This window comes from Trachemys scripta, chromosome 4, assembly GCF_013100865.1.
Source record: "Trachemys scripta elegans isolate TJP31775 chromosome 4, CAS_Tse_1.0, whole genome shotgun sequence".
Taxonomy (NCBI): Eukaryota; Metazoa; Chordata; order Testudines; family Emydidae; genus Trachemys; species Trachemys scripta.
Genome location: NC_048301.1, coordinates 114,774,331 through 114,794,359, shown reverse-complemented (window position 1 = coordinate 114,794,359; position 20,029 = coordinate 114,774,331). Strand labels below are relative to the sequence as shown.

Here is a 20,029-nt window from a genome sequence, read left to right as displayed (position 1 = left end):
TGGAGTTTTGCCAGTAAGCCCGAATCCACAGCCAAAGCCGTGGAAATCACAGTGACAGGCTCAGCCTCCATTTCTCAGACAGGCTCAGGCTGAGAGACCACTGAATCAGGAACCACAAAACCAGTAATACCATCTCCGTCCAGGTGTAAAGGGGGTACTACCCCCCAGAACCAACATCCCCAGAGATATCTGAAGCCTGGTGGCACTCAGTCCCTGCCACAGCCACCCCACTCTGTGCTTTACCCTCAGAACTGCCCACATTGCCAGGCATGGGGTCACCAGGGGCAGCCTGCCTCTTCTTGGCACACTGATAAACCAAATGTGTCAGACTCCCACAACAATAATAGGCCATCTCTTCAGTGGCAACAAACACAGTGTTGTCACACTCCCCAATCCTATACTTCAGAGACACTTTAAATACTTTGGAAGCACTATTTAATATCATATAGAGCTGCCTACAAAAGGATAAGACAGGATGAACCTCTGGGCTTTACAACCCAAAGGAATCTTCCTAATAGGGCTAGAGATCTTACCAGACCTTTGCTCAGCTGCTCATTCCTAAAAATGGAGGAACATTAGAAACAGCCACTTTAACAGCAGGTGTTGAGAGGGGCACAACAGGGACAAAAACACCCTAATCCCCTCCACAAACACCTGCTCAAGGAGGCTATGTGTGGCAACAATCACAACAGCCTTGCTCATGTAGGAGGCAATACCTCATGTTTTTAAACCTAGTGACTTTCCTATAGCTAGAACATGCTCCTCCACAGAGGCAGAGTCTGGAGGCAAAATCCAAAATCCATAGTCACACGTTAAACCCTGAGAATCTGCAATGAACTGCAGTCTTTGTCCCCCTGGGCCCTCAACTTGGAGGTAATTGTCGGGTGCGGGCTCAGCTTTACTTAGTTTCTATCTTCCAAACATGCCAGTGCACGTTGTGAGCCACTGACACATGCTGGAGACCCTGAAATCTCAGCTTCTCCCTGTAGCTGCCAGGAGCAGTCACCAGCCATGCATCCTGTTGAGCTGTTTACATAAAGGACATCTGTAAACTCACAGAGGAACCCAAATATTACTTACGACAAACTCTGTAATTTGCAGTTTTGTTTCAGTCCCTCACACAGCAGCTGCACGCCGGCATCTCCCAGTTCATTATCACTCAGCTCCAGCTTTGTCAGGCTCTGGTTGGTTCTGAGAACAGCGGCGAGATCCGCGCAGCCAGCGTCTGTGAGATGACAACCCTGCAATCTGCAGGAGAGAGAAATGGGGGATCATGGAGTGAACAGGACTCGTCACATCTGATCTGACAGGTGGTGCTATGCACCAGCCCCTCTCCCTGACCAATTAGCATTGAGAATGAGCCAGAAATTCTACCCTAGGCCCTGTTTCAGGCCCCACCCCTTAGCCAATGAGTAATCAGTGTTGGGTGGGTCTTCGTGCGTAACCCCACTGCTTCCCCTTCAGAGAAAACCAGTCAACATTGAAAATGGCCCAGACTTGTCAATCCCCAAAACTCTGCCATTGACCAATGAGGAATAAAATTTGCAGTAAGGTTCCTCCTTATGCAGCTCCCCGAACCCCTTCTACTGATCAATAAGAATTCAGGATGAGTACAAGGTCCCTTAAGTCCTGCCCACTCATCTCTCAACCAGTCAGGCTGGACTTTGCACATATCAACTGCAGGATGAGGGGGAGGGATAACTCAGTGGTTTGAGCATTGGCCTGCTAAACCCAGGGTTGTGAGTTCAATCCTTGAGGAGGCCATTTAGGGGTCAAGGGCAAAAATCTGTCTGGGGATTGGTCCTGCTTTGAGCATGGGGTTAGACTAGATGACCTCCTGAGGGTCCTTCCAACCCTGATATTCTATGGTATGACTCAATCAGAGTAGGCCCATCACTACAGGGAGGCTGTAGGGGGAGCCCCTTCCCAGGCAGCTGGGCCAGGCTCAGAACAGGTGAGATCCTGTTCCTCTGCATGCCTGGCACAAGCAAAATGCAGCCATCTAAAGCACCTGGCATTGGCCACTGTCGAAAGATAGGATGCTGGGCTAGATAGACCATTTGTGAGCCAAACTCTCAGCCAAAGCAGGACTGCTCTTCTAACAGTGCCTGCACTGATCAGTCCTCAGACATGCAACAACGACCAATCCCCAAACAGAGCCTGGGTCAGGTGACCCCCAGGCTCAGGTATTTCCATCAACCCCACTAGAGCTGCAGATCAGTCTGTGCAACAGCAACACCTGGCCAGAAGCCCTCCTGCTGCCCTGCAGTGCATCAGATTCTGGAGACGCCTTGCATCTGCTTCCTGATCCTCCCCAGACCCTCTGACTACTCGCCTTTGACCTTCAGCCTCTATGTGGACACTGGCTTTGATACTGACTTGGCTTGTTCCTGGACTCTGACCACCCACCCTTGACCTCTAGCCTGCCCCTGGACTCTTGCTACAGTTCAGAGTCTAGTTTGTCTACAGTGGAGGTGGGCAAACTTTTTGACCTGAGGGCCGCATCTGGGTATGGAAATCTGGCTTAAAAATCGTGAAATTTTCAACATCATCCTGTATAAGGCAGTATGAGTCTCTATGATAACAAGGATTTCAGAGGAATCATTGGGAATGATAGAGGACATGTGAGTCCATCGTTTCTGAGATCAGAGGCAGGAATAACTTTGATTTTTGTGTATAACAAAACAGTCAATGTAAACTAAAGAGTCCTGATTTAACTGTAAATCTTCATGCATACTTAATCATGGAGATGCTACTATCCCTTGATCCATTTCCCTAATCAACTGAAGTTGATGCTGGGTTTTAGAGTACCAGGGTGTGTACAGCTATTGGCAAACAATCATATATATTTGAGGTCATGTGGTTTTGGTGCACATCTCCCATAACAATACATGTTTTGATACACTAGTGCAGAATTCCAGATGAATGCTCTTCTTATTCTAAGTGAATAGAATTTTGCCTTTGAAATGTATGAGAAACTTCAAAAATCCTGCATCTGACGAAGTGGGTTATAGCCCACAAAAGCTTATGCCCAAATAAATTTGTTAGTCTTTAAGGTGCTACAGGACCCCTCATTGTTTTTGCTGATACAGACTAACACGGTTACCCCTCTGAAACCTCAAAAATCCTGGAAATTCTACCTGACATTTCTAAAATGTCTGGGAAATGATTATCCTCCACCTCTGGACAGCCCTGTCTGGATTTAGTTTTTTTTCCCCACAGCTCTTTGTAGTCTTCATAGGTTTGTTTCAGTCTTGTGTGGTTGGTAATCAGAGCTTTCTGAATTTTTCTGACACACGATAGCAAATCACAATGTGTATCATGGTCAGAAAATTCATCAATAGTACTGGCTCAGATGAATAAACTCAGATTGATAAGTAGCTCTACTTTAAAAACCTTAACCATATAAAACAGAGGCCATCTCTGTGAAAAGAGCACATTCTGAAACTAGGCAGCACAGGAGAATGAGTGGAGCTCTGTAAGCGAAAGGCAGGTCTTGTGGTTAAAGCCCTAGAGTAGCATGCAAGAGATCTGTGTTCTGTTCCTGCTCTACCACAGATTCCCTGGGTGACTTTAGACAAGTCATTTTATGGGTCTCAATTTTCCCTCTGAAAAATAGGAACAATCATTATTCTTTCCCCTCCACTCTTCATATGTCAGATCTATTTAGACTGTAATGTCTTCAGGGTAATGACTGTCTGTGTGTATTTTTGTTCTTGCCTCTTATACCAATGTCCCATTCTCACACTAGTGTTACCATGAGCCAATCAGTAGCAGGCGTTTGGGGCCTTGCAGGTTGGAGGAGAAATTAGAGACATAAAATCTGGGTGAATTCTAAGTATAACTTGTTCCATTTACACAAATACACTGTGGGGTTCCATGCAGAGCAGATAAAGCACACGACCAATGTGGTTGCAAGCTGAATCTGAATTCTGTTTATTACAAGCTTTCTTTTATAGTTTTTCTCAACATTACATAACACAATTAGGCTATAACAACACATCTACGGATTGGACAAGAAGGAGAATCATGTGTTTATCACATGTATAGTCCCACACCGATTGGTTCAACCGTTCCTTACATAAGGCCATGATTTGTTTACCTCATCTTATATAATACTAGACCACCAGGGGGCCTTACATAAGGCCATGATCATCTTATATAATCCTAGACCACCAGGGGGCCTTACATAAGGCCATGATTTGTTTACCTGGCAAGTGTCCCATCGTGACCCTTACCTCCTCATGGAACTTTTCATTAGGTTGGTGTAGGGATGATACATCCCCACAATACACCAGTTCTGGAATGACATGGTCATATGGCACACAAGGCAGGCCTCTCTTTCAGAGATCTCAGCCCAGCACTTCCCAAGGAGAAACTCTGCCTCAAGAATGGACTGTAATCGGAGCCAGAGGCAGAGAGCTCTTGCACAGCTGCCTCTCTCCCAAAGCTACCTCTACACAAAACCTTGCATAACCCAAAACATTAACACAGCATGTCTCCCCAAGCCTAAAAACCTGCTTATGTTCTTAATAAAAAGAACTTGGACAACTAGTGGCACCTGCCATAACAGCATATCTAGTGCCTAACACAACACACCATGAGACAACTGAACTCAGTGGGGGAATTTTGGCACTACTGCAATACACTAATAATAAATAATAATACAACTACCCTAAACTATATGTGGAATTTATTCTGCCACTACCTGAGGACCAGTGACTCCAAAGGAAACAATAAGTTGTCAATGGCTGATTTGATGACAAGAGGAGCTCATTGGAGCAACTTTTGGTTGAGACACTGAATCCCAAATAGGAGAGCTGCTCGGGCATGATGGGGGCTGCCGAGCATCACTTGCAGTATCAAAGTGATGGGCCATGACCATGACTGACAGATAAGCACCCAGAATTTCTCTTGACCAAATCAATACTGTATTTTGGTGCTGAACAGCAAGAAGCACGGTGTCTGCTCACAGGTAAGTTGTGCTTAAAAAATTGTTAAAGAGTTTCTGTAAAAGGGCCAAATTTCATAGCTTGATAGCCAGAGTGTTTGGCTTCCAGTCAAAGAGTTGCTGAAACAAGACACCTTCATGCAAATTTCTTTATATTGTGAACTAAAAAAATCCCTTTCACACAAACATAAATCTTTATATTTAGTGTTTACTTGAAAGTGGTAATGTAAACAAGTCAGACCTGCAGAAATAAGCCTGTTGTCATATTTTGCTTCGGCTCATGCCTCAAACCTGATATTGACAGTAAGCAGGATGGAGAAAAAATATTTTTAAATACCCTCTCCCTTGTTTGGTTGTTGTTGTTTTTTACTTTATTTGATTTAAATTGGCATTTTTATTGAAATCAAATACGTTTCTTTTTAAAAATAAACAAATGTAAAAGTAAATTTCAAATTCTGACATCCTACGCTAAAACTGTAACCTACCATAATCTACTTAAATAATTTAATTTAAATAAAAAGTAATAGTCAAGCAGTATGTCTTTGTGCTGAAGTTTTAAAGAAAGTCAAACCATTGAACTGGTGGATCTTGGGGCTCAGCAACTGGAAGCCCTGGGAACCCTGGCTCCAGCTGGGGCTCAGCTTCAGGCAACGGGAAGCCTGGAACGCCGAGAACCGTGACTTGAGCTGGGGAGCAGGTCCTGACTCCCTGACACAGAGTTTAACTTCATGATGTGCCCAGACAGCTCATAGTCACAAAACACAGGTACCATAACCAAGCAGCCAAGGATAAGAAGACTCAATGAGACACCACAGTCACAGACTGACCACTGCAAAACAGTGCAAACTCCTCCTCTGTATGGCCCTTGCAGAGCTCTGTGGTTTCTCCTACCTGTGACAGATGAAGCCGGAGAGAAGAAAATCCAAGTGCCAGTGTTGGGAAAACCCAAGAAGAAATACACATCTGCACAAAGAATTCTTCCACACCTGCTCCTTGGCCATGAAGATACCATGAGATCCTCCTTCTCTGCTATAGTAACCAGTAAGTCACACCCCAGTGAACTTTTCTGGACTGTCAATCACTTTGTCAACCTAGAATATCTCCTCATTTCCATGGCCCAGTACCACTCACTTCAAGGGACTGGTACCCATTTTACAGAGATGATCTTCCACATCTACAATGACCTCTGTGGTCACGAGGGATAACACAACATTATTTTTCTCAGAATTCTGCCCATTCACAAAACCAGAATTTCAGAAACACTAGAGAAAATCTGAGTCTCCACCTGTGACCCTGATCTTTGATCTTCTTGGCTGGTTAAGAGCAGTAAGAGCACCTAGGACCCCTACTAAAAAATATTGTAATCAATTTGAGGAGAAAAATCTTCCCTCCCATTCTTGACCATGCAGCTACCTGGCCAGAATACATAAGAATCCATTGCTTGTTGCAACCAATCTTACAGTCTACCACCAAATATCATCTGGTTTCCCATTTCTGAGCAACCTAATCAAGACTCTACTGAACACCCTCATCCAATTTCACCAGTTCATTGGTGATATCCAGCTGGGTTTTCGGGCACAGAACAGAGATGGCACTGCTGAGATTGATGCATGACCTCCCCCAGTCCACGGAGGAGGGGACTTTTATTGTCAGGTTTGCAGAACGGGGACTGATCCTTCTGTTCCTGGAGTCAATAGTACAACTTTGACTGATTTCAAGACAGAGTAAGATCAGGTCTTCAGGGATCACTGTGTAAAGAGTTACTGATTATCAGTACTGTAGAAGGCTACTAGTGATGGTTTATTATTATTTCTTGTAATCATCACATGGGGTTTCTCAGTTCCTGGAACTCTAGTCTTGGCCTCTCAGGGCCCTGTAACACTGCCTGCAGTGACACAAGAGTGTGAGTACCAATCTGAGGGCAGACTGTTAGGAAGCTGGGCACAAACCTCATAGACTCATAGACTCTAAGGTCAGAAGGGACCATTATGATCATCTAGTCTGACCTCCCGCACGATGCGGGCAACAAAAGCTGACCCACCCACTCCTGGAAGAATTCTCTCCCTTGACTCAGCTGTTGAAGTCCCCAAATCATGATTTAAAGACTTCAAATCGCTGAGAATCCTCCAGCAAGCGACCACTGCCCCATGCTGCGGAGGAAGGCGAAAAACCTGCAGGGCCTCTGCCAATCTACCCTGGAGGAAAATTCCTTCCCGACCCCAAATATGGCGATCAGCTGAACCCCGAGCATGTGGGCAAGATTCTCTAGCCAGACCCTCTGGAAAAAGTTCTCTGTAGTAACTTTTAATATTCCATCATTGACCATTGTTGCTAATTACCAGCGATGGCATGTTGTTGACCTATTGACTAAAATCACTTTATACCATCAAACCATCCCCTCCATAAACTTATCAAGCTTAATCTTAAAGCCAGAGAGGTCTTTCGCCCCCACTGTTTCCCTCGGAAGGCTGTTCCAAAACTTCACCCCTCTGATGGTTAGAAACCTTCGTCTAATTTCAAGCCTAAACTTCCCAACGGCCAGTTTATATCCATTCATTCTCGTGTCCACATTAGTACTGAGCTGAAATAATTCCTCTCCTTCCCTGGTATTTATCCCTCTGATATATTTAAAGAGAGCAATCATATCCGCCCTCAGCCTTCTTTTGGTTAAGGTAAACAAATCGAGCTCCTCGAGTCTCCTTTCATACGACAGATTTTCCATTCCTCAGATCATCCTAGTGGCCCTTCTCTGTACCTGTTCCAGTTTGATTTCATCCTTTTTAAACATGGGAGACCAGAACTGCACACAGTACTCCAAATGAGGTCTGACCAGTGCCTTGTATAACGGAACCAGCTCCTCCTTATCCCTACTAGAAATACCTCGCCTAATGCATCCCAAGACCGCATTAGCTTTTTTCACGGCCACGTCACATTGCCGACTCATAGTTATCCTGCGATCAACCAGGACTCCGAGGTCCTTCTCCTCTTCCGTTACTTCCAACTGATGCATCCCTAGCTTATAACTAAAATTCTTGTTATTTATCCCTAAATGCATAACCTTACACTTCTCACTATTAAATTTCATCCTATTACTATTACTCCAGTTTACAAGGTCATCCAAATCTCCCTGCAGGATATCCCGATCCTTCTCCGAATTGGCAATACGTCCCAACTTCGTGTCATCCGCAAACTTTATCAGCCCACTCCTACATTCAGTTCCGAGGTCAGTAATGAATAGATTAAATAAAATCGGATCCAAAACCGAAGCTTGAGGAACTCCACTGATAACCTCCCTCCAACCTGACAGTTCACCTTTTAGTACGACCCACTGCAGTCTCCCCTTTAACCAGTTCTTTATCCACCTCTGGATTTTCATATCGATTCCCATCTTTTCCAATTTAACCAATAATTCCTCATGCGGTACCGTATCAAACGCTTTACTGAAATCGAGGTATATTAGATCCACCGCATTTCCTTTATCTAAATAATCTGTTACTTTCTCAAAGAAGGAGATCAGGTTGGTTTGGCACGATCTACCTTTCGTAAAACTGTGTTGTAATTTGTCCCAATTGGCATTGTCCTCAAGGTCCTTAACTACTTTCTCCTTCAAAATTTTTTCCAAGACCTTGCATATTACAGATGTTAAACTAACAGGCCTGTAGTTACCTGGGTCACTTTTTTTCCCCTTCTTGAAAATAGGAACCACATTAGCTATTCTCCAGTCAAACAGTACCACCCCTGAGTTTACTGATTCATTAAAAATTATCGCTAACAGGCTTGCAATTTCTCGCGCCAGTTCCTTTAATATTCTTGGATGAAGATCATCCGGTCCGCCTGATTTAGTCCCATTAAGCTGTTCGAGTTTGGCTTCTACCTCAGATACGGTAATGTCAATCCCCACTCCTTCATTCCCATCCGTCTCGCTTCTACTATTCCTCAGCCTTTCATTAGCCTCATTAAATACCGATGCAAAATATTCATTTAGATATTGTGCCATGCCTAGATTATCCTTAATCTCCACTCCATCTACAGTCTTAAGCGGTCCCACTTCTTCTTTCTTTGTTTTCTTCCTATTTATATGGCTATAAAAGCTCTTGCTATTGCTTTTAATTCCCCTTGCAAGGTCCAACTCTACACAGCTTTTGGCTTTTCTCACTCCATCTCTACATGCTCTGACCTCAATAAGGTAGGTTTCTTTGCTGATCCCTCCCATCTTCCACTACTTGTACGCTTTCTGTTTTTTCTTAATGACCCCTCTGAGACGCTTGCTCATCCAGCTCGGTCTAAATCTCCTGGCTGCGAACTGTTTTCCCTTCCTCAGGATACAGGCCTCCGACAGCTCCTGCAACTTCAACTTGAAATAATCCCAGGCGCCTTCTGGCTTTAGATCCCTAAATATGTTAGTCCAATCCACTTCCCTAACTAGTCCCCTTAATTTATTAAAGTTAGCCCTTTTGAAATCGTAAACCTTAGTCTCCGATTTAATTCTGTTAATCTTTCCATTTAGTTTAAACTGAATTAGTTCATGATCACTCGAGCCAAGGTTGTCCCCTATAACCATTTCCTCAACGAGGTCCTCACTACTCACCAAAACCAAATCTAAAATGGCATCCTCCCTCGTCGGTTCAGCAACTACTTGATGAAGGAATTCATCAGCTATCACGTCTAGGAAAATCTGAGCCCTATTATTGTTACTAGCATTTGTTCCCCAATCTATATCCGGGAAGTTAAAGTCTCCCATGATTACACAGTTCCTATTAGTATTTACTTCCCTAAAAACGTTAAAGAGTTCTCTGTCCATATCCAGGCTAGATCCCGGCAGTCTATAGCACACCCCAAGCACTATCCCAGGGGAGGCTCTAGTAGTTCTTTTACCCAATGTGAGTATTGCCCAGACAGACTCCGTCTTATCCATTCCATCACTTATTATTTCTTTACAGTTTACCTCATTATTGACATACAATGCTACTCCCCCACGTTTACCTTTGATCCAGTCTTTCCTAAACAGCACATACCCTTCCATACCTGTACTCCAGTCATGACTACTGTTCCACCATGTTTCAGTTATTCCTATGATATCCGGTTTCATTTCTTGGACCAGGAGCTCTAATTCCTCCATTTTGTTACCTAGGCTTCTTGCATTGGTGTATAAACATCTTAATTTATGCCGTTTGGCCTCTCTCACATTCGTTATCCCATTTGGTATGCACACCGTACTGCTAGTATGACCTATTAATCTAGTATCCACCCCCCGCCCCTCCTTATGTCCAATCTCGTCCCCCCGGCTATATCCGTTCTTATCTCATCGTCCTCCCTCTCAATGTTATAATCTGGTGTGGAGATTAACTGGACATCTCCCAACCATCTCCCCCAAATTCCTAGTTTAAAGCTCTTTTGATGAGATGAGCCAGCCTTCCTCCCAGAAGTCTATTTCCTTCCCCAAATTGGTTGTGAGTTCTATACTTAGATTTCACCAACCAATTATCAAATGTAAACTCCACAGGCACTGTAACAGCCCTAACATGGAGTTACAAACAGTCCCCTAGGGTACTCCAATCTATCTTGTGTACCATGGTGATAGATGACCCTTATACCAAAAATGTCAGCAATATTCAGGTTATTCCCAGTCTCAAAGGACCAGTCCCTTACACCAGGTCAATGATCCTTTAGATTTCACACCAAAGACAACGCTTGTAGCCAATCCCATACAAGCTTCTATAATCAGCAAGCACTAAATGTCCTTTAAGGCTAACGCAGTCTAAGCAGCTGCGGATCTCTAGCTTATGCTTAGAAATATCTCCCCCCACTCCTGCAGCATCCAAACAGCATAATAAGTTCCTTCTTGTTATGGGGTTTTATTCTATTCTTCCACATGGCTTCAGCTGCAAAGCTCAGCTGATGGGAGGAGTCCCTTTCATGACTCATCTTCACAAAGAGGAAGCAGGACAATAAAAAAGTCTTTTGTTCTCTTCTTGAAAGTATTTAGGGAACTTCTAGTTGCAACATCCCACAATAGTTTTTCTGGTATTGATGGACCTTTCACTTTGGGAACACTTTCTGTTGAAGATTAGCCTTTGACACTAATTTGTATTTCTCTCCTGTCTGGTAATTTACACAGTCACAGAGGCCCATAATACATCTGCTAAAATATAATCTTATAATATATATATAGTTGTTGTAAGTGAGATTACTGCATGCAGCAACTCAGAAGCATTTAACAAAGTCTACACTCCAAACACATTCTTATAATTCTAATATCCCTGTTTTAACAATACTAACACACAGGTGAACCAGACTGATTCCAGCTATGTACTTGTCAGTGTTCAGCTGAGACATAGGGAGGGACATTGTCATGACTGGCACCTGGTCTGCCAGCATCACAAAAGGACTTGAGCTAAGATGGTTACCAAAACCCTCTGATGCCATTTCCTGCATGGATGGAGTCAGGGCTGGGAACAGAAGAAACTAAGAACCCTTGCTGGGGCCAGTTCAGGAAGTTTCTGCATTGGGTGATCTAGACAAGCAAGCCACCAGTCCATTGACAAGCCAGAGCTGCACATCCCTCCAGCAAGTTAACAGGGGAAGGAACAGCCTGACAATGAAATGCGGTTTAAAGTTGGAAGGTGGGAAAGAGACAGCACAGCTGAGGTAATCCCTGCTAAATTCCCATTTCCCCAAAACAAAGCTTGTATAACTCTGATCCCTGGCTTTAGGAATCTAGCAGCTTCAGCACTGCAGTGACCAGCACTGAGAAAGATCTGACCCTGCAGTGGCTGCCAGGAGCCCCAGGGGATTCCAGTGAGTCCGTCTGGAGTCAGGAGAGGAACCTGTCCTACTCAGGCATGAATTCAAAACAAGATGACTTTAGGTTAAACCAGCCACCATCACAGTGCTGCAACACTCCACCTCAGGACACACAGCTCGGGCAGTACCACCCACCTTAGGATGCAGGGGATTGGGTTAATTATTAATGTTTTTTCATTATTAGATAACCATAGCCCCTTCCTTCCCCAGATTCTATTCTCCTGTGAGCAATACAGTTCCCCTCTCTGTTAGTCGTGGTGTGTCCTTCATTTGCTGAGGTTTATTTTATTTACTTTATTGTTCCCATCATCCCCTGTGCACTGGGCTTTACACTCCTTTCCTGTTCACAGTATTATTACGAATTTCTCAAGGAATAGCCACCCTGTGCATTGGGCACAGTGAGAGTCTCTTTGAGTGGAGGGTCTAGGAGCACCAAAGACACTAGCTCCACTCCAGTGTGGCTTCCCCACCCAGGGGCTCCACTTGACTCAGTCCTTCCTCCACAGCTGCCTACTAGCAGCCCTTTATAAGTCCAGGTGTACCCCAGTCCTCTTTAATTAACTAGACTGGGCTCACCTGCTCTGGTCCAGGGGAGCTGGGCTCAGTCTATCAACCCTGTGATATACCCCCCACCCTTTCCAGGAGAAAAAAATATGTATTCTTTTCCTTTTTGTGAGGTGCCCCCCAGGGCTATTCTAACCCCATACAATGTAAAAACACCTTTCCTCCTCAACATTCTGCAACATCAGTTATTACACCTTTCAGGGCCCAAAGTTTTCTTAAACTTAACCAAAATTATTTCCCTCAATGGTGTAACATAATACCATTTCCTGCCGTCCCTCTCCATAATGGAGTATTCTCTGAGTCCCAGAAACCATAGCCAGCTTCCCCCAAGAACAAACTGTGGGTCCCAATCACCCTGAGTTTTATGCTGTAAGGCCAGGGTCACATGCCCAGGATCACTGGGTACAATCTCTAGGTGATCTTATCTCTGTCACCTGGACTTCAGGGTCACTGCAAGTCTAGGCTTTTCCATTTCGGCATGAAGAATCTCCACTTTGGTCTCAAGTTCATGAACCAAGCAGAGTAAACAGTTTCTCTCTTCCTCAGAGAACTGGAGATCTGTGGCCCATTGTTCTTTCTGGAACTTTAGATCTTGTAAATTCACTTTCCTCCAACTCCACTCACTCTATAAGCTCATTGGCCCTGAGGGGGGGGGGGCATAAAACAGGGAAGTGTTATTTCTTTCCCTGCACTGGAGTCCTTTTTCTAACCCTGGTCCCCTATTTGGGCGTCTACCTATGGAGTTGTCCTGTCTGATTCCACATGCTAGCTCGTTCAATGGCCACCATGGCTGGGGCTCATGCTGATGCTAAAACCAAAGTTGAATATTTCAGCTCAGATAGGGACGTTTAAAATTCCTTGGTGTCCTGGGGCCTCTTTTATTTTATAAGTTTATATAAACAGGTCAAGGTGTCAAAAGTCATTAAAATGATCTAAAGCAGTCTGGTGAGTGAAGGGTAAGAGTTAGCACTTTTTAATAAATGTATTTTTATTAAGAGTGAGTTTTTAAAATGTATCTTTATCCCCCAAACACCAGGGGACGGTGGAGCCTGCTGTCTGTTGTGGGCCAAGCTTTACTTAAAATTTCCATTTTCTAAACAGGGCAGGCTTGGTGCATGTTGTGAGCCACCAATGGAGGTGTTGGAGAGACACTTAATGCTCGGCTCCTCCATGTAGCTGGAGGGAGCAGACATCAGACACCAGCTACACACCCTGTCAAGTGCTTTATATAAAAGACACCTGTAAATACACAGAGGAGGCCCAATGTTACTTACCCCAGTCTCTGCAGTTTGCAGTTCGGGTGTGTCAGTCCCTTACACAGACGTTGCACGCCGGCATCTCCCAGATAATTATAACCCAGGTTCAGATCTGTCAGGCTCTCGTTGGCTCTGAGAACATCAGCGAGATCCTCACCGCAAGCACCTGGGAGATGACCACTAAAGAAGCTGCAGAACAGAGAAAGGCAGAGAAGAGTGATCACAATGTGAACAGGGCTCATCACAGCACTTCTACCAGGAAGCCCCACCCTTCAGCCCTTCTCCCTGACCAATCAGCATTGAGAATGAGCCAGAAGCCCTACCCTAGCCCTGTCCCAAGCCCAATCTGTGTCCAATGAGGAACAAGTTTTAGGTGCCTGCCTAAGCTCAACCCCTTGCATCTCACCCTTGACCAATCAGCATTGAGAATGGTCCAGACACCACAATCCTTAAACTTCTGCCATTGACCACTGAAAAATAAGGTTCTGGATAAGATTCTACCCCCAGGTTGAGTAAAGGTTGGTAGAGCCCCTGAGATATTTTGGAGGCAGGAAGAGAGGCACCCCCAATGGGGTGAGAGACTCTAAGTGTGGTTTGAACAAGAAGAGAAAAAGCCCATGGGTGTATGCGGGAAACAAGGAAGATACACCCTAACTGGGGAAGTTGGGGTGGGGCGGGAAGAGGGTGTCCATGATGAAGCAATGGAGAAGAGCTCCACAAGATTTAAAGGTAAGAAAGGAGGGAAGACAAGTGAGAAGTTGAGGAGGAAGAGACCCCAACATTGGGAGAGGACACATGAAGGGAAAGAAAGACCCCAACTGTGATAAAAAAGGAGAGACACCCCTCAAATGAGGAGTGGTGTTGGGAGTAAGCTTTGGGAAGGAGGTAGCTGTTCCAGCAGTAGGAGAGTTTATTTTTGCTCTGGGCTCTGACTAGAGTCCATTCTTGAGGCGGAGTTTCTCCTTGGGAATTTGGTGCTGGGCTCAGATCTCTTGAAGAGGTGCCCACCCTGTGTGCTATGTAACCATCTCATTCCAAAACGGGTGAATAAATGTGAATATGATAAGTTTAGAGTTTACCCAGCCCCCCTGTCACAGATTTCTCCTCTGATCTGCAAGGTGCAGGACATCTGCCACCACGTGGCTGAGGGTAATGCAGGTGTCAGAACAGGACACTGGTTTTATAAGAAAAAGAAGCAACATAGACACAGACAGTCCCTGCCCTGAGGATTCTACGATCTAAACAGAACAGACAGACAAAATGTGAGGGAAAGGAAATATTTTGGTATTTTATTTTTGGATTGAAATGAAGGGGAGAGCAGCAGCATGGAGGGAAATCAATAAAGGGGATAGTTGTGGAAGTTTACAAACAGAAATCAAGATGTATCCAGGCACACAATTTTAATACAATACAATTGGAAATGGGAGAGACATTTGCCACATCAACAGCCTCTGTGCAGACAATCCTTGGTCATAAAACAGAATAAAAGACTAGCTGAATTGATATCTTTAGTGTAANATTTGCTAAAGTGTGTTAGAAGAATTCTGTCTACTGACCAGACCAGCCACAAGGAAACACCTGAAGACATAAAGAGCTATAGGAAGGGAAAACAAAAATTCATATAAGGTTTCCCAGAGGTGAGCAAAGAGTGGGGCAGGGAGTGGCCTGTTCCAGACATTTTTGAAATGTCAGATGCCATTTCCAGTATTTTAGAAATCTGTCATGTCTTTCAAAGGCAAAATTCTATTCAATGAAAATTACAAGAGCTTTCATGGTTTTCATCTGGAATTCTGCACTGGGATAACCGGCTAGAATGTCATATTATGATGTACTGTTAAGAGAACTGCATACACCAAAACCACATGACCCCAAATATATTTGATTATTTCCCAGCAGATGCATACACAAACATTCTAAAAGCGAGCATCAACTCAGTGGGAGACAGGAACGCATGCACAAGTAGTAGCAGCTCTATGCTTAAGTTTTCATGCAGATTTATAGTTGGGGCAGGACTGAAAACCCTTTATTCTCACTAGTCTACCAGCCTGGACTCATTTGGGGCACTTCGGTTAACTCACCACCTAGAAAATCTCATTTTAACTACGTTAGGCACATGACTGGTGGTCATTACCAGGGTGGAAGTAGATGCTGGAAGTGGTGCAGTTTTTCTGTACCATGTAATGTTTAAAAGCTATTGGGCACCCAATCTGAAAAACAATCCGAAATTCACACTTTTGATCAAAACTGGCAGAAATCTTCTAAATATGATTGATAATGCAACTATATACTCAAAATAGTACTGTTTTGGAAAGTTTGGGAAATATTTAGCCCCAAATGATATATTTTATGTATTTTCCTCTACTTTTTTGCTCTTGGTTAAAACAAAAGTCTGTAATCATTCAGTGACATTATGGGTATAATTGAAAGGTGGCACATGGCCAGAAAGGGTTATCTAACTCATAGACTGACTTGACCCATGGTCAACCTTTAAAGACTTGCTATATGTAAATGATAGTTGGGCTATTGCATTAGGTTAGAATAGTACTTTGAAATGCAACCTGCATTGTCAGAGCAATAGAATGGCAGGTGTTTGCTCAAGTCTTGTATTGTAAACAAACAATACTTGTCTGTTACTATAGCTTTGATTCAAGATCCAAATGGAATATTAGCCTTTATGATGACACTTGATTGAAATAATATTATTGTCTATATGTCTTTTTGAAGTTTGTGGTGAACTGTATATGCAGTGTTTAATGGATAAATTACCCTATGCTTTTTGCCATGATGTTTGGGAGAAGAAGGTTAATCCTACTGTTCTCTCAAGCCAAGAGGCTACTGGAAAAGTATAAAGACCCTGGGACACGATCCTTTTAATCTCAGATCCGCTTTGGGTTTCAAGAGGGGGAAACCCTAAGCCATAAGAATTGAGATGCCCAGTCATTGGCTGGAGTCAATCCAATGGTTTTAATCCAATGTCCTGAATATGGACATTGGATTAAAACCTATGGACTATTTTTAAAAGAACTTTTGGCAACTACAGGCTCACCATCTCTGTCTGCTGTGTATCTGAACCACAAGAATTGAACTCATGTCTGTATGTATATGGATATTTTAACCAACACTGTATCTCTTTTCTGTTTTAATAAATTTTAGTCTAGTTAATAAGAATTGGCTATAAGTGTGTATTTTGGGTAAGATCTAAATTAAAATTTGACCTGGGTATGTGGCCGATCCTTTGGGATTGGGAGAACCTTTTCTTTTATATGATGAAATGAGATTTTCAGTAATCTTCATCGTATTTGACATGTGTACCTGAATGGAGGCCTGAAGCTGGATACTTTACGGGAACTGCGTTGTTTGGACTTCTGCATCACCAGTGAGGTAATACAGAAGCTGTTTTGTGATGGCTTGGTAAACCTAAATATTGGCATATCCACCAGCTTTTGGGGTTTGCCTGCCCCGTTCTGCATGCAGTTCACCCTAATTGAGTAACTTCAGCCGGTTCCTGTTAGGGTTCCCTCCCCACTCTGAACTTTAGGGTACAGACATGGGGACCCGCATGAAGACCCCCTAAGCTTATTTTTACCAGCTTAGGTTAAGAACTCCCCAAGGCACAAATTCTTTCTTATACTTTGGATTAAGTAACTTGGCCACCACCAAGTGATTTAAACAAACAGTTAGGGAGGGCCACTTGGAGCCCTACCTTCACCAAATATCCCCCCAAAGCCCTACACCCCTTTTCCTGGGGAGGCTTGAGAATAATCCCCTCACCAATTGGTACAGGTGAACACAGACCTAAACCCTTGGATCTTAAAACAATGAAAAATCAATCAGGTTCTTAAAAGAAAGAATTTTAATTAAAGAAAAGGTAAAGGAATCACTTTTGTAAAATCGGGATGGTAAGTACTTTACAGAATAACCAAAGACTCAAGAACATAGAGGATCTTCCCTCTAGGCAAAACCTTAAAGTTACAAAACCAGGGATAAACCTCCCTCCTCCTACAAAGGAAATCACAAGCCAAAATAAAAGTAAGCTAACGCATTCCTTTGCTAGTACTTACTAATACTAATGGAGTTGGATTGCTTATTTTCGTGATCTGTCTCCGGCAAGCACACAGAACAGACAGACAAAGCCTTCCCCCGCCCCCTCAATTTGAAAGTATCTTGTCAAGCATTCTTAAAACTACAATACCCACCTGCTGAAGTGAAAAAACAGATTGACAGAGCCAGACGAGTACCCAGAAGTCACTCCTACAAGACAGGCCCAACAAAAAAAATAACAGAACACCACTAGCTGTCACCTTCAGCCCCCAACTAAAACCTCTCCAGCGCATCATCAGAGATCTACAACCTATCCTGAAAGACGATCCTTTACTCTCACAGATCTTGGGAGACAGACCTGTCCTCGCTTACAGACAACCCCCAACCTAAAACAAATACTCACCAGCAACCACACATCACTGAACAAAACCACTGACCCAGGAACCTATCCTTCTAACAAACCCCGATGCCAACTCTGTCCACATATCTATTCAAGTGACATCATCATAGGACCTAATCACATCAGCCATACTATCAGGGGCTCGTTCACCTGCACATCTACCAATGTGATATATGCTATCATGTGCCAGCAATGCCCCTCTGCCATGTACATTGGCCAAAGCGAACAGTCTCTACGCAAAAGAATTAATGGACACAAATCTGACATCAGGAATCATAATACTCAAAAACCAGTGGGAGAACACTTTAACCTGTCTGGTCATTCAATGACAGACCTGCGGATGGCTATATTACAACAGAAAAACTTCAAAAACAGACTCCAACGAGAGACTGCTGAGCTGGAATTGATATGCAAACTAGACACAATCAACAAAGGATTGAATAAGGACTGGGAATGGCTGAGCCATTACAAACATTGAATCTATCTCCCCTTGTAAGTATTCTCACACTTCTTATCAAACTGTCTGTACTGTGCTATCTTGATGATCACTTCAAAAGTTTTTTTTCTCTTACTTAATTGGCCTCTCAGAGTTGGTAAGACAACTCCCACCTGTTTATGCTCTCTGTATGTGTGTATATATATATCCTCAATATTTATTCCACTCTGTATGCATCCGAAGAAGTGGGCTGTGGTCCACGAAAGCTCATGCTCTAATAAATTTGTTAGTCTCTAAGGTGCCACAAGTACTCCTGTTCTTGTCCCCTTATTGGTCCTTTTGGTCAGATGTCAGCTAGGTTACCTGAGCTTCTTAACCCTTTACAGGTAAAAGAGGAATTAAACCTTTACAGGGTAAAGAGGGATTTTATGCTACCCTTAGCTGTATGTTTACGACAGCTCCAAAGGGAAGCATTGTCACACATATGACAGTATGAGCTTATTTGTACCATGTAATATAGAAAATATATGTAATTATGTGTACATAATTACTGATTTTAGAACAGTTTTCTGTCTGCAATTTTTAGGAAGATATGCAGATAAGGAGACCCCTACCCTCTATTTATACATTGCTTTTCATATTACCTGTTCAGCTCTGTGGCCATCAGAGATAACATGACACCCTCCTTCTTCTGCCCATTCACAAAAGAAGTATCCTAGGCTCCAGAGAAAATCCAGGCGTCAACTTATAACTCTGATCCTTTATCTTGTTGGCTGGTGAAGGACAGTAAGAGCACATAGAACACCTACTATCAATTACTGCCACCTTCTGCTTTTAAGGAAGGAAAATCTATCTCCCACCCCGAGCATGAATTACTTTGGCTAATACTTAAGAATCCATTGCTTGATGCAGCCTGACTTACAAGCTACCTCCTGTGCTGTTCAGTGATCACGCAGAGCCAGGGAGTCTGACAGAGCTCTGCTACATTCACTGTCTGAATTATAACTTATCTGCATTGCTTAACAGGAGCCTCTGTACAACATAACAGCCAGTTCCAACTGGGTCATCACCCGGTATCATCTGATCTCCCATTTCCGAGCAACCTAATCAAGAAGCTACTGAATAACTGCATCCATGTCACCTGTCCATTGGCAATATCCAACTGGGGTTTAGGCGTAATACAGAATAGAAATGGCACTGCTGAGGCCGAGAGTGCTTTGCTTCCAGCTCTCACATGTTTCATCCTAGGCTTTGCGATCTGCTTGGTCCCAGAGGAGCACATCCATCTCAGCAGTTCATGGATCGAAATTTCATCTCCTATGTCACTTGGGCTAGAGCCACTAGGTTTGTATTCTCTGGATAATAGTAGTGCCTGCAGAGCAACCAAGAACAGAGCCCCATTGTGGTAGGCACTGTACTTAGTACTAGATAGTCCCTCCCCTGAGGAGTTTACAATGTAATTGGCAAGACATACAAATCAGGGACAGAGATAGAACACACAAGCAGAATGAATGGCATGATTGTTTGTAAGTATCACTGTTTATTATTTTGCTGTGGGGCGACATTTCTTATTTTTA

General features: G+C 43.6%; 1 protein-coding gene across 2 annotated transcripts in view; it reads right to left on the bottom strand.

Annotated features, from left to right (window-relative positions):
* LOC117877393 (NACHT, LRR and PYD domains-containing protein 3-like) overlaps positions 1 to 20,029 on the bottom strand; it is a 138,842-nt gene that overhangs the window by 19,717 nt on the left and 99,096 nt on the right. For both annotated transcript variants that reach the window (XM_034770486.1, XM_034770487.1), the window contains 2 exons: positions 13,594 to 13,764; positions 1,081 to 1,248 (listed from right to left, as the gene is read on the bottom strand). In XM_034770486.1, the coding sequence (XP_034626377.1) occupies positions 1,081 to 1,248; positions 13,594 to 13,764 (339 nt within the window). The remainder of the gene's footprint in view (positions 1 to 1,080; positions 1,249 to 13,593; positions 13,765 to 20,029) is intronic.